Consider the following 15,714-nt stretch of genomic DNA (forward strand, 5'->3'; position numbering starts at 1 on the left):
TTTAATTGCATGTGGTTGTCTTGACAAAATACACTAATAAAATATAAAATTTAGAAAATCTGTGCATTAGTTCACTGTTTAGTTTGGACTCATTATTACTAACATATCCAAAAATATGGCTGAATGGTCTCTTATGCTCACCCATGTTTATTTGATGTAAAATACTGTAATATTGCGAAATATTACTACAATTTAAAATAACTGTTTTTCTATTTTGTTGTATTTAAGATTCATATTTTTGTTATATTTTATTCCTGTGATGCAAAGCTGAATTTTCAGCATCATTACTCCAGTCTTCAGTGTCACATGATCCTTCAGAAATCATTTTTAATCAGTTGATTTGCTGCTCAAGAAACACTATTATTATTAACAATGTTGAAAACTGTTTTTGCTGCTTAATATTTTTAAGTCAAAACAGAACTATTTTCTAATATATAAAATATATCTAAGATACACTTTTATGGAGGGTTTATCACAAATATAATGCATGTTATATAACATTTTTATCGGTTTTGAATTAATTTGGCATCATGCACTCACCTGCTTCTCATGTCCCATCCCATTCTCCTCAGTGAGCCGTACAGACCTTGTCTGGATAGATTACAAACTAGCACATGATTAAACTGACCCATAGGCCAGGGTATCCTAGAGATCTGGAGGAAGAGAGCTAGATCACTGCTGCCAGACATGGACAACTGAACTCCAAGTGTACGGACGCTGTGACCTTTATGTGTGGAGGTAGAAAAGCGACATGGCCACATTACCATAGAGGACCAATTATAGTCAGTGTGTGATCACGCTAATCGCTGATCTGAGATCAGATTTCAGCCCATAACCCTACATTTAGGCTAAGAGTCATAGCGTGGTCGGTAACTGATCTCAGATATTGAAGTGGCAGTTAACCGTAATGTGGTCCAAGGTTCATTACACAGGGGAGAATCAGGTAGCCATCAACAGAGGAGAGTTTCAGCGGAGGTATCACACACACGTGCGGTACAAACATTTTGGGTTGTGACAAATCCAAAAACAAATGTCTAGCATGTTTACATTTTACATATTGCATTTATTTGATTGGCAGAGTCTTTCTTATTAAAAGCAGCAAAATGGTGGCATTTATGCATCTACTACTTTTGCAGGCATCAAATAAAATGTAAAGACTCAGGTCACAAGGTCAAATTAGAACATGGTGCTTAATGGTAAATAATATTAGTATATGGCTGCACTTTGTAACTACACTTTTGATTTCTAAATGTATTTAACAACATCATTGAATGTAAAATCTCTAAATACACTTAAAGCAAAGATTCGAAACACGGACAGACACACGTAGCCAATATATAAAACATCTAATTCTCTTAATTTTTTTTTGTTTTAGTAAGAATCTTTTTGGCATTTGCATTTGTAACAACGTTCGTAGGTCGGGAAGAAGGAGGCGGGAACCAGCAAACATTTAAAGAAAACTAATAATAAAATAAACACAAAATAGCGCAACAGCCCCTCGCGGACGACTGTCGCGCACAAACAGAACCAAAACACAAAATAAAGTCCAGGCCTGGTCCTCTCTGGTCGTCACTCCTCCTTTTATCCCTCCGGAGCTCCTCCGTGGGACTCGAGACCGGTGAGTGGTGCAGGTGTCGCTCATCATCAATTACTCCACCGGCCTCGCTCCGTTCCCACGGCTCTCGGCCCCGCCCCCATTCGTCACAGCATTCAATTACAAGGACTAAAAGTTTAATATCTGCAGGATCTGCATGAACTACAGTTTGGGGGTCAGAATTTATTATTATTTTTTTTTTATAAAAGTAACTAATACTTCTATTCAACAAAGACACTTTAAATCGATTAAAAGTGATATTAAATACATTTACATTGTTACATAATAAATGCATTTTAATCAAAGAATCCTGAAAAACTACCACTCTTTCCCCAAAAAGATTAAACAGCACAACTTTTCAACACCGTTTAGCATATTAGAATGATTTCTGAAGGATCATGTGACACTGAAGACTGAAGTAACTGCTAAAAATTCAGTTTTGTCATCACAGGAATAAATTACAATTTAAAACATAATAAAATAGAAAACGGTTATTTGAAATTGTAATACTATTTCAGCATTTCAATGTTTTTACTGTATTTTATATGCAGCTTTGAACACAAATATAAACTATAAAAAAAAACAAGCAGACAAAGAACTCGGTCATCCACAAGAATCTTTATCTTTCATCATTGAATAATGATGATACAAAATACAACATAAAACACTGGCCGTTGGGGACACTGATCAAATTGCTTGTTTATGCGGTGGACCCACAGTCGACAGGACGCGGTGAAGGGGAAGGATTGGTCTTGGCACCGGGCCGTGAGGAGAGATGAAGTTGAATGGATGTAAACAGAGAAGGAGTGAGAGAGAGGAGGATGCTTCAGCTTAAAATCTAAAGGCGATGAGGTCAGGAACACAAGGACAACAAGCACACATGGAAATGACACCGATATACATTTACAAATAAGGCACTTGTGGCAACTTTTGGAAACTTAAAATAACTTTGTATAGCCAATCTAGATGTCACATTCCACTAGCAAAAATGCATTAAATGCTGAGCACCTGTATTGACACAGACTTTCATATATTAACAAAAGCAATACTGGACCACAATTTGTTAACCTGTTGCTTAAATTGTAACAAGAGATCATGTGGAATTGAATATGACACTTAAAAGGATAGTTCACCCAAAAATGAACATCATTTATTCACCCTCATGTCATTCAAAAACTTTCTTCTGCAAACATAGATGAACTATTTTGTCCATACAATTAAAGTCAATGACGTCCTGTGTTGTTTGCACCCCAAGTTTCTTTTGTTGTCCACAGAAGAAAAGTCAGGTTTTGGAGCAAAATGATGGTGAGTAAATAATGACAATGTTCATTTTAGGGTGAACTGTGCCTTCAAGGTTTAACATGATCTCATGTAAAGCAGCAGACACTGGGCAAACAGTACATACTGGAGGACATATTGGATCATTTCCATAACTTTTTTTTTTTTAAACTATGGAATCCATTTCCTATAAATGCCACAAATGCAAGCCAGAGTTTCAATTATGTCAAACAGTTTGCTAACAACACAATCATTATAATGCATTTTACATTAGACGGAGAGTTACAAAGTGCATCCAGCACTCAATACTGACTGTTATTGTAATTATTCATCATATAAACGGAAGAGAAAAACACTAACTACAGGTTCTCCTGCCAAGTACTTTGTTTTTGCTTTTTACAAAGTCATTTTCCACATACTGCATAAATTATCAGCTTATCAGGTTTGCTGAAAATATCTGGACCTTAAATAAAAATAATCTTAAATGAAAAACCAGGAAAAAAAACACTTTAAAATAACTGTAACGAATATATTTAAGAATGCATTTTTAACAGAAATGCGTTACAGGACACATGCCGACCAACACAAATATTAGATATGAGATTCTTTCACACACACATTTGTTGCTTCGTTACAAACTCAACAGACAAATGTTAAATGCAAAAAGCAGCACACTGATTTAGCTCCTTTGGGACGGGATCTCATGGCAATACAAGTCTTTAGAGCCTTTGTAAAGTGGTAGTGTTGCAAGACGGGGTCAGTAATGTTTATTAGTGCAACTGGATTGGGGAAAGATCAAGTTTTCTAAGTAAAGCAGGTGTGTGAAGATCACTTGGTGAGGTTGTTATTATATAGTGAACAAATGGGTGACAAAACAAAAACTTCCAGTCAGTTTCCGGCAACTTCAGAACTCAAATACTGAGGGATTCTTGGAAATTTGACAGTTGACCAGACAAAACATGCAAAAACGTATTACTGACAAGTAAAGGGAGGATAACAGTGTGTGTGTGATGCCCAAAAGACAAAAAGGAAATGAAAACTATGAACGTCAGTACAACTTTGTACTAATAAGGCACTAAACACCTAATAAACTAGAGGAAATATTTCCAGTAAAGCAAGTGAACATTGGATTCACTAACATTAGACAAGACCCTGAACAAACAAAAGGGTTATTTAATGATACGGTGCCTATTAATAGTGTTTTAAATAGTTTGCAAGGGGAAAGAAGTTACATCTTTCCTCCTTTTCAAAGTATGTCCATTTCCAAAAATTAGTATCATATATATATATATATCTACATGTATTGTGAGTGTGTGTTTGCTCTGGGCCTTTTCAATCCATCAAACACCCCTGGCGTTAGTTTGTTGGTCTCGTCCGTGTGTACAGGAAGGGGAGTGTTGTACCTCCTTCTCTCGTCTCTGCTAGTATCACTCAGTCTTGCTGTGATGGTTGTTGTTTAGAGGAGAGTGGCCGTTCTGCACTGGTCCATTTTTCATTGGCGCTTTCCTGTCCTCCTGTTCTTCCTCATCGTCCTCCGTGTCTGTTTCTTCTCGGTCACTCCTCTCGTCCTCCACAATATTCTGTGGCATGACAAATGAACTGTGATGAAGCTTTAAAATCCTTGCAATTCATATTTCCTACAATTTTATGCAATTATTTCTTCCTGAATCACTTCAAAGTGTAGTTCACACAAAAATGAAGGTTGTGTCATCATTTACTTACACTACACTCATGTAGTTCAAACTAATAGAACTTTCTTTCTTGTGTGGAACACAAAAGGAGAAATTCTGAAGAATGACCAAGCTGCACTGTTTCGTAGAATTAATTGGATGGAAACCAGAAATAGCGATGGTCACAATTTACTTTCATTGCATAGAGACCAGCAGCTTGGACAATCTGCTAAATATCTTATTTTGGTTGTTTGTTTTTCCATATGTGAAAAAAAACTGCATTGAGATTTTGAGAGTGAAATACTAAAACATATTTTTGTTGAGATGTTACCATATATAGAAACTTTTGGGTTTGTTAAGATTTTTTTTTATGTTTCTTAAAGGGATAGTTCACCCAAAAATGAAAATTCTGTCATTAATTACTCACCCTCATGTCATTCTAAACCCACACAAATTAAGATATTTTTGATGAATTCTGAGAGCTTTCTGACCCTCCCATAGACAGCAATATAATAACGTAGCAAGGAGATCGGTAAAATAATCCGTGTGACATCAGGGGTTCAACCGTAATTTTACGAAGGTACGAGAATAATTTTTGTACGCAAAAAAAAATTAATAAAAATAACGACTTTATTCAACAATTAGTCTTTTCCGCGTCACCCTGGTGCCATTTTGGAGAGTATCCACTGAACGTAAACAGCGTATGCTGTTCTGTGTCAGCTGCGTCAAGTGGATATGTTTTCTACATTGTTTACGCTTTGATTTGAACGAAAACAACGTATCCGTGTGACGCAGCTGTCACAGAATAGCATATGCTGTTTACGTTCAGTGGATACTCTCCAAAATGGCGCTAAGGAGACGGATTGTTGAATAAAGTTGTTATTTTTGTTTTTTTTGCGTACAAAAATTATTCTCGTAGCTTCGTAAAATTACGGTTGAACCCCTGATGTCACATGGATTATTTTACCGATCTCCTTGCTACGTCTCTGGACGTTGATCGTGGTAGTAACCTTGCTGTCTATGGGAGGGTCAGAGAGCTCTCAGAATTCATCAAAAATATCTTAATTTGTGTTCCGAAGATGAATGGAGGTCTTATGGGTTTAGAATGACATGAGGGCGAGTAATTAATGACAGAATTTCCATTTTTGGGTGAACTATCCCTTTAAGGAATTCTCTTATGTTCCCAAAAGCTGCATTTATTTGATAAAAAAAATACAGTAAAAACAGTAATATTGTGAAATATTATTACTATTTAAAATAATGTTTTTATTTTAATATATTTTACACTGTAATTTATTCCTGTGATGGTAAAGCTTAATTTTCAGCATCATTACTCCAGTCTTCAGTGTCATGTGATACTTCAAAAATCATTCTAATATGCTGATTTGCTGCTCAAGAGACAATATTTATTAATACTGTAAACAGTTTTTGTAGAAATATTTGTGTAAATTAAGATTCTTTGATGGATAGAAAGTTCAAAAGAACACATTTATTTTAAAAGGAAATTGGTTGTAACATTATAAATGTCTTTACAGTCACTTTTGATCAATTAAATGCATCCTTGCTGAATAAAAATATTAATTTAATAAAGAACAGTGACCCCAAATGTTTGAACATTTGTGTATGTACATGATAGAAGATTATACATGTACATGATAGATAATGTTAGCATTCAATATATATATATATATATATATATATATAATTTTAAGAGGAAAATGTAAATTTATGGGAGGATATTTTTATCTTCTCGATTTGAAACAAGCTGTCACTTTTACAGAACTATAGTGGATAAAATGCCAAAATATAATATCCAAAGTAGTCCAGTCTGTGCTGGATAACTTACATTGCCTGGCAAGAATTTGATGGCCATACGCAGAATGAGCACGGCCCAGAATATGTGCAGACACTGCAGCACAAACAGCAGCCCATTAAAGAAGTAATATCCAAAGAACGGAGGATAAACGGTCACCGGATACACCCAAGTACAATGCAAAATCCTGAGAGACATGGAAAAGAGAGAAAGTGAGAGTTTAACATCTGACATGTACCTAGCAATGAAGAAGAAAAAAAAAGGCATCTGGAGTTCATTTCAAGAGATTCAAGATTCAAGATTTTTATTTGTCACATACATGGTTATATAGGGAATATATGACCAGCAGTGAAATGTAAGATGTAAGTGCTTCATGGACAGTGCAATTATTAAAGAATACAAACACAAGAAAATTATATATAAATATAGGTATGGAAAAAGTAAGATAAAAAATAAATATTTGGATGAGCAGGAGTGTACAATAGAAGAATGTGCAAACAGGTTGTACATGGGTAGTTACATAGCAGCAACAGAGGTCAAAAAAAAGTAAATAAATAAAATATTACAGAAATTGCTGTGTGCAAGTGACAATGTCTGTATATTAAGTGTCTTACTGATAATTAAGTGAAGTCATGTTGGTGTTAAGAGACTGAGTTTGAGTTTAGGAGCCTGATGGCCTGATTTCGCAAAGGTTTATAGAATTATTAAAAAGTGTGACATTTCAACCAAACTTTGAGACAGGCACGAATTCCTATAGAGCTTTCATTTGATATTATAGAAGCAAATCATTTGATATCTCTTGACAAATACAGAAAGTGGGTCACGAGAAATGCATGATTTATAGGTTTAATTATAAACCTTGGGATCAAAATAGAAAATTAGCCAACTCACCAAAATGGGAAGATGACGAGTCTGGTGATGATGAAGATGACAGCAAATACGATGAATATGTAGTTGCACGCTTTTCTCCAGCCGGCGTAGTTAAACATTTTGGCAGACTGTTGGGACAGACAGAGATGGGACATTATGTCTGTGAGTCTAGCACAAAAAGCACCACTAGGAGGCAGTGTTTCACACCTGCATTAATAACCCTGACTGAATTAATTTAGCCATTTACAAGAGCGATATAACTTTACAAGCACATGAAGCTTGATAACAGCAAAGGAAAATATTTTTTTAATAAACAACATTTGGATTACAACTATTAATATCATGTAATGGACAGAACTATGAGTGTCTATCATCTGGATGTGGCTGTCACAAAAGCCAAATGTGTAAACAAGACCCATGTGATAAAATTATTTGTTCATAGAAATTGAGGAGAAAACATTACAATCGCAAAGTATGTCTGCAAAACACTCGTTCACTATAACACTCTATTAAACAATCTGATGTGTGGCTTTCACTTAACATACGCATGTTGCAAATAAGATAATGCCAATGTTTGAAAAACATTTTTCTCTGTATTGAAGTGTAACGAAGTCAAAGCTCCAGGGACACAGTCTCTATGCTAATGTTCCCTTACCTCCAGCAGATAGTCGGAGGCGTCGTGCACCAGCATAATGAGGGTTCCTGCTCTGATGTAGTTCACACACCAGGAGAAACTAATCAGCAGGATGGTGGCAACATGGTGCACTATTTGTTCTTTAAAGTCCTGAAGGAAAGAGAACGAGAGAAAATATGATCTTCCCAACAAAATAACGCAATGGTTATGGACTTAGTACTGCCATGGTTTATTAGAAGTACCATATTAATAACATAAATATGGTAATTCTTCAGTAATATGGTACACTGTCAATCAAAAGTTTGGGGTCGGTAAGATTTTCATGTTTAGGAAAGAAGTCTCTTGTGCTCACCAAGGCTGCATTTATTTGATCAGAAATACATAATTTAGGGGATTTCACATATTCTGTTAGAGAACATTAGTATGATATTGCCAAAGCTTTAGACTCAAAGTTCAGGATGAGCACAATAGACTAGGTGACTGATTAATCGAACCATCACTTAAAAATAGGTGACCTATTAAAATTCAGTTTGTGAAAATACCACCAGGTGACATTCGATCTGTTGGATTTTATCATCTCAGTCAAGTGATTTTTTTCATGTTGGATAAAGCTTGATTTGATGCACAACCCAAATGTAAATTGGTTTTGTGTAGACATATCATCTTATTGGGCTCTCAAATGTTCCCTCAAACTTTAGAAAGAATGAACATTGATGCATCATCTTCATTCAGCTCAGTTATATGAAGCTTTATTTGCCAGGTTTGCTAGAAGTTCAATGAATAGCACCAAACATGAGACCGATTTGAAAGATAAACCGTTTAAGCTAGCCCAAGTTGGTTTTAGCTGGTGTAAAATGGTTTTGCCAAGCTGGTCTGAAAAGTGCCTAAAATCTGCCAACAGAGAAGCAAACACCAGCAAACCAGCTTAGGCTGTTTTTTCAGTAGGGCTTATAATAAATCATTGGACAAGTGATGTAAAACCACTGATAAACCTAATCCTGCTGTACTTTTACTGTTCACTAATGCTTTGTGGAATAGCTAGTGTTCTCTCTGTGCTGGAAACAGACTATACAAAAATCCAAATTAATGCTATTATCAAATGGTTCTGTGAGATAAGAGATTTTCCACTGATGATTAACCATCCTCAAATGCGCACACACACAAACGCAGCAGGTAACACTCCACATCCAAGCTGGACATCTCGGAAGTCCTTGTGATACTAATACTAAAAACGAATGAATAGTGGGTATTTCTATGAAAGACAGATTTTTAAAAAAGTTTAGGTAGGGTTTTAAGTTTAAAGTCTTTGGCTCACTCACTTTTCGCTTGACGTCTGATGCGACGCTGAAGAGGAGGGACACGTAAAAGCCTAGTTCAATCATGTAGTACCAGTACTGAGAAGGCAGCAGCGGCTAGAGAGAGAAACAAATAAATTCATAAAATATTTTGAAAGATGACATTTCAGTATCAGTAACAACAGAACAGCGATGTGGCTAAAAGACAGTGGGTTTTACAAATGACAAACGTTTCTACAGCTGATTTATTCTGCTGTATATGACCTGAAGCTTTAAGGAAAGGTACTGTGGCATCAGTTTGCATATTTCTTGTGAAATTCAAATTTCTACGATCCTCCTTGTTAAAACATATTTACATAAGCTTAGCAATACCAAAGTTCACTGAAAGACCATTTCAGATTTAGACAAGGTTGTGCAGACACATTTTACACCCACAATCAATAGAAGAAGTGAACGCACCAGCATTGGAAACCCTGCCCACATCTCCTTCATTTTGTAGAGCCAAGGTTTCTGCACAACACAAACAATATGAAGACAATATGAGCCAAGACAAAAGTGCTCTCATATTTCATCTCAACAAAAGCGCTGCAGGTCACAAGTATGACATTACAGGAGGGGTTGTGGTCCACCAGTATGGGTATTTGAACAGCCGATGCCAGAATTTAGAAAGCAGGTTAGCTGATAGATTAAATAATGGTAGATATAAAGCACAAGTCAAACATTTGCTTGGTTGGTTGGTGTTTTAACGCCATGCCAGCTATTGGCTGTCATGGGGAATAACAAGTTGAAATTTGCTTTGGAATAAAACTCTAAAATGAATAAATCAAACATTTAGAGACACTAGATTTAATATTTTTGGTTCTCATGAAGGCCTTTCCTTAAATTCTTGAAATTAGTTTTGTAGACAAAGATCATTTGTCCCCATGTATGGTTTCAGAATTTCTCTTCGAAATGTTCTTTTTGTGTTTGATTTTTGTTTGCACATAACTCCCATTTGCTATTTTGATGACTTTACTATTATTCTAAAAATGTAGAAAATACTAATAAAAGAATAAGTAGGTTTGTTCAATTTTGCATCAATAGTGAATGTACATAAATATGAGATTTTAGAAAATAAGGTGTTCATAATATTGTTGAAATAAAATTTAGGGATACAAATGGGAACTCTTCAAATATCTGAGTGAATTCTGAGTAAATATTGTGTAAACTAAACAATACTTACCCAAAATGCCATCAATATTTGAAAGCAAAAATGTGCATTATCCCTGGACAAAAATAACAACAGTTTTTGGAAATGACACTTGGATCAACCAGCCAAGAGGAAAATGTTTCATAATAACCACACATCAGCTGATTAATGAGGCCGATATTATAGGAAATAAATATATATTATCAAATATAAATATTAAATGTATAATATATAAATTTATACAAATTTTATAAATATTATAAAATGATATAAACTCAAAATGGCCAAAAAGGGAGGAAAAGGGAAGCATGTTTAATACTCACATCAATAAGTGCAGCAAGGCCAGCAATGAAAGCAAGAAGGTAAAAGGTAAATCTCCAACTGTAAGAAAATGCATATTTATTTCAGCAAATAATATCCAAAAGCAAATACATTATCAGCAACATAATATACAAAGCCAAGCATCTCTCATAAGAACAAATGACAGCATTTTTTCAGATTAATAAATCAAAAACATTACTTGATCACCAGCCATTCAATTTAAGGGTCTACAGTTGCTACATACAGTGACAAAATGTACAAAAAGGCAGCAAAACAACACTGATACAGTCCACTCACAATACAAATACTACTATTACAAGCCCACATCACGACCAACAGCCCCTACAACTGTATTTAAAGCATCTACAACCTACTGTTGTGTCTGACAGCTGGAGACAGCATGACAACAAAACTAATTTAAAGGATGTTCCAGGCTCAATACAAGTTAAGCACTATCGACAAGCATTTGTGCCATAATGTACATTACCACAGACAATAAAAGATGCAGTTAAGTTGTGCACTAACAAGTAATGCACTTTTGAAATATGAAGCTTTTATTTATGTTAAAGCGCCAACATGAATTACATTTGAACTTTAAGTTTGTCTAAAATATAATTCGTGTTGTAGGTGCATGGATTTCTAGCTATTCAGTAGTACGAATGTAAAAAGCTTTACATGGTCATGACAGGAAAAAGATATGCACAATAAAACTTTGCACAGACAAGGTTAGTATTCAATATCACTTTAGTCTTAGGTTGACAAGTATAATATCAAGAACTATTCTTCAAAAACTGATTGTAATGTTTACTGCTCAGCAGAGTTATTTTATCGGCAATTTTTCAAAATGAAATGAATACAAATTATTTACTCACCCTCGAGCCATCCAAGATGTAGATGAGTATATTTCTTCATCAGAACAGATTTGAAGAAATTTTGCATTACGTCACTTGCTCACCAGTGGATCCTTTGCAGTGAATGGGTGCCGTCAGAATGAGAGTTCAAATAGCTGATAAAAACATCACATCTTGTGAAGTGAAAAACTGCATGCTTACAAAAAAAACAAAAAACAAATCTGTCATTAGGACATTTTTAACTTCAAACCATTGTTTCCAGATTAAATACAAGTCCTTAATCTATACTATTGCTTTCACCAGATCAAGCACTGTTTACAAGCTAAAACAGTCCAAAACAGGTGGATTTTGATAGGAGAGGCCAAGAGGATGGACCTTTTCACTGGAGAAAGCGTTATTATGGATTATGGACTGCATTTTGGCAAGAAGTGATGGTTGAAAAGTTAAATCTTAATGATGGGTTTGTTTCGTACAAACATGCAGCTCTTCTCATCACAAGACGTTAATTGATAGACTGGAGTCGTGTGGATTACTTGTGAATTATCATCTTGTTTTTATCAGCTGTTTGGACTCTCATTCTGACGGCACCCATTCACTGCAGAGGAGCCACTGGTGAGCAAGTGAAGTAATGCTAAATTTCTCAAATCTTCTCATGAAGAAACAAACTCATCTACATATTGGATGGCCTGATTTTCATTTTTGGGTGAACTATTTTAAGGTAATCAACATTACCCCAAATGCTTTGGATTAATCTTAACTCTGTATTGAACCCTGTGCATTCCTTTAATTACGTGTGTTGGATGTGGTTCTGAAGCACAAGACAAATAAATGTTGAAATGTCAAGGACAAGATATTAAAGGACCAACCCCCAGTTAGTAAAATACATGGGTACATTAGCCAAATTTTGTTTATTAATACCACATACCGTTTCTCCTGTGTGCAACAGCCTTCCTACCACCTAATGGATAATTGATGTGTTTTTTCTGTTTTACAGTGAATTTCGTGAATAATAATTGCATGTCGTACCACTCTATATTCAGATTATCAGTGAGCATTGTTACTTAATCATTTTATAATGTTCATGACATTAAGCATGGTGTATTTTATGGCCATTTATGAAAGGATGGAAATGGGGTTCAAATAGTCTGTGTATAGTTCTGTACCTGGCCTCTCTGAACTTCTTCAGCTTGTTGGGTCGCTCTTCATTCCTTCGTCGCCTGAACCATCTGTGGATCTGACTTTCTGAGTACCCGGTCTTTTTACCTAAACTCTCGATTTCGCTCTGAAAAATAACAGAGAACATGAAGGGTCATTTAATGGCGAGACATGATTTTAAGGGTATGAGATACATATGTCGCTCACGAGCGGACTGAAACAATTCAGCGTTGAAAATGTGTGTACATATACACAAGATAGCAAAAACTTGCTGCATACATTTACATTCACAATACAGATGCATGAATCTAAAGCAGCTTATAAATGAGGAAACATACAAAAAGTAAAGGGTTTAACTGTACTAATGAGTTTGGCACTGTAGTACCTGTTTGGGATTTTTACTTGTGATTCTGAAGTACGACTCCAGCGTGAGGTTGTGCGCCGCTTGCACTCTGACTTTCTCCTTTACGCCCAAAGCTGCGGCCAGTTGAATGGCCACTGTCCTAAATTTGAAAAACAGTATTAAACTTTCAACACTTGAGTTGGAAAACTGACAACACTGCATCAATGCTAACCATATTTAAAACATCGATCATTCAAAGTTTTTGAAATGCTAGAGCACTTACAAATGTAAAACGTAATTCAGATTGATTACTGGATAGTTTCAGACAGATAAAATTACATCAAATATCCTCCTTCTGAGCTCATGTATACAATACAGTATGTTTTGTTCACTCCATGTTACATTACTGTGCTTTCTATGTTCTTAAATTCAAATGAAAACGGCCACTGAACGTGACAGACATTTTCTTTTAAACAGCTTTCTCACTAGATGAACAGCACGTGTTAATATGTACACTTCTGATAAAAAGTCTATTGCATAAACCATATGTTGCAAATACAATATTACATTGGTGATAACCACATAAAACACTAATGAGCTAATATGATCAGTAGGTTTCATGCTGACCTCTCAAAGATCTGTCGTATAATGAGGAAGGCGAGGGCAATGGGCAGGGTCACCCAGAGGTCGGATGCCTTGGAGTAGGTGAGACCGTCACGATCCTCCAGGTCAGCCCAACCCAGTCCTTGTGGAAACCACAGCCTCTCGTTCCAGAACCACTCGCTCAGCCTAGACAACATCCTGGTGCAGGATGAAAAAATTACGACATATTTAGATATTTTAAAGACTACTAAAGAAGACCTCATGGGGCTTTTGCAAGTGTGAGCTTAACTTGTTTTCTTTTACTTTTAATGATAACTTAAAGTGTTTTTTTTAAATGATCTCATATTTCATCTCATATTTAAAAATCTTAAAAAAAAAAAAAATCTAAAGGATTATAGGAAATATATCTATATATATATATATACACACACACACACACACATACATACATACATACATATTGTTTTGGCCACGGAAGCATGTTATACAAATTTCTTTCTTAATTAACAAATTGAACTAAACAAAACAAACAAATCATTTTTAAACATAAATAATATAAAATAAAAATACACTTTCTTAAATGGCTACAACATACATACATATACATATATATATATATATATATATATTAGGGCTGTCAGTTTAACGCGCTAACTTAAAAAAATAACGCGATTAAAATATTTTAACGCAGTTAACGCACTGGCCCCGTCTTCAGACCTGTACGTCATCTCATACTTCATATAGTTGACTGTTGACAAATATGATGAAGGTCAACAACTCCATAAATGCAGTTATGACCTAAAATTCAAGATATTGGGGCAAAAAAATACCCCTGTATGAGTTTTTGTCTCATATTTATATTATATGATAAGCGCTATCACACCAGCAGCCAGAGTAATATCACACGAGTGCTGTTTTTGTCACGACCAAGTAGGGCTGGGCGATATAGCTAAAAAATGTATCAACGATATAATGTTTCATATCGTTTGGTATCGATAATTATTGACATTTTTTATAACCTTTTTTTAAAACAAAGAGCAACAGAACATTTTTTTAAATTTAACCACTGTATTTTTAAATTAACCCAATTTATTGGGACAAACAAACAGTCAAACACGCAATAAAAATTAAACAAATATCTAATTTCTAATGTTTTATATGCAGATTAAATGGGTTTTAAGGAAACTTTTGGCTTGTCTTCCGAGGCCACAGGAGGGCGCAATGAGCAAAATAATGCAGCACATTTAAATTGTCAATGCAAGGAAATAAATGTCTATAAAAATAAAAAAAAAACTTTATTTAGCATTACATCTAAATTAACTCATATAGCTTAAATCAAATATAATTTTGTAAATTGCATAAACAATTATGAACAAAACAGCATCATGTATTTATGCATTGCTTAATACAAAGAGCTGAATCTCCCATCATGCAGATTGCATTTAAAAACATAAGAGACCCAGTGAAAAGGAATAAATCTCCACAAATTCGCGACGTGTTTTCTAAGTTTAAACTATTTTAACTTTGCATGGCTACAACTCTTGTGTGAGACGCGAGTGCAGCAGTCATATTTATCCATCAAAATGCACTGAATATGCATCTGTGTGAATGGCGTGGTTTCGGTTTTCACCTAATCAAGATCTTCTCCGCATTTGAGCTTCTATATTTCTCTAATATTTTGAATGCATAACACAGCAGCGGCGCATCTCGTGGTTTTATTGCCAAGGCCTACGACCAAGTGCAAATGTGATTTTATACAACAGTTCAGTTAATAAGAAGTTAATATTGTGTTATATTTTAAACACAATATTGTGTTTTTGTTCAATTTTGCCAACTAAAATATTACCTAAAAAGCCACATCGTGCGTCCAGTAGCCCCTCACTGCAGAACAAAGATCCAGGGGTGGGGTTGGAGATGGGTAGGTTTAGGGATCAGTGGGTGGAGACGGGTAGGTTTAGGTATATGTTAGGGATGCTCCGATCCGCCTTTTTCGCCTCCGATACCGATTCTGATACCTAGGGTTCGGTATTGGCCGATACCGATCCGATACCAGTGAAGTTTTTTTCCCTCATTTAAATAAATGTAGAATTTATATATC

The 15,714-nt window shown here is 35.2% G+C and overlaps 1 protein-coding gene and 1 long non-coding RNA gene across 2 annotated transcripts in view; one reads left to right on the forward strand and one right to left on the reverse strand.

The window, feature by feature from the left end:
* The window catches only part of LOC107693340 (uncharacterized), a 22,702-nt gene extending 11,125 nt beyond the window's left edge, over window positions 1–11,577 (forward strand). The window contains exon 4 of the long non-coding RNA XR_001634724.1: window positions 11,564–11,577. This is a non-coding gene — a long non-coding RNA (uncharacterized LOC107693340). The remainder of the gene's footprint in view (window positions 1–11,563) is intronic.
* The window catches only part of LOC107693338 (ceramide synthase 2-like), an 18,860-nt gene continuing 5,344 nt past the window's right edge, over window positions 2,199–15,714 (reverse strand). Inside the window, exons 2-11 of the mRNA XM_016492671.1 lie at window positions 13,641–13,814; window positions 13,056–13,173; window positions 12,679–12,797; window positions 10,667–10,724; window positions 9,614–9,664; window positions 9,179–9,271; window positions 7,881–8,009; window positions 7,247–7,353; window positions 6,389–6,542; window positions 2,199–4,452 (exon numbers count right to left, since the gene is read on the reverse strand). Of these exons, the coding sequence (XP_016348157.1) occupies window positions 4,300–4,452; window positions 6,389–6,542; window positions 7,247–7,353; window positions 7,881–8,009; window positions 9,179–9,271; window positions 9,614–9,664; window positions 10,667–10,724; window positions 12,679–12,797; window positions 13,056–13,173; window positions 13,641–13,813 (1,155 nt within the window). The 5' untranslated portion in view covers window position 13,814 and the 3' untranslated portion in view covers window positions 2,199–4,299. The remainder of the gene's footprint in view (window positions 4,453–6,388; window positions 6,543–7,246; window positions 7,354–7,880; window positions 8,010–9,178; window positions 9,272–9,613; window positions 9,665–10,666; window positions 10,725–12,678; window positions 12,798–13,055; window positions 13,174–13,640; window positions 13,815–15,714) is intronic.

This window comes from Sinocyclocheilus anshuiensis, unplaced genomic scaffold (assembly GCF_001515605.1).
Source record: "Sinocyclocheilus anshuiensis isolate Anshui unplaced genomic scaffold, SAMN03320099.WGS_v1.1 scaffold566, whole genome shotgun sequence".
Lineage (NCBI taxonomy): Eukaryota > Metazoa > Chordata > Actinopteri > Cypriniformes > Cyprinidae > Sinocyclocheilus > Sinocyclocheilus anshuiensis.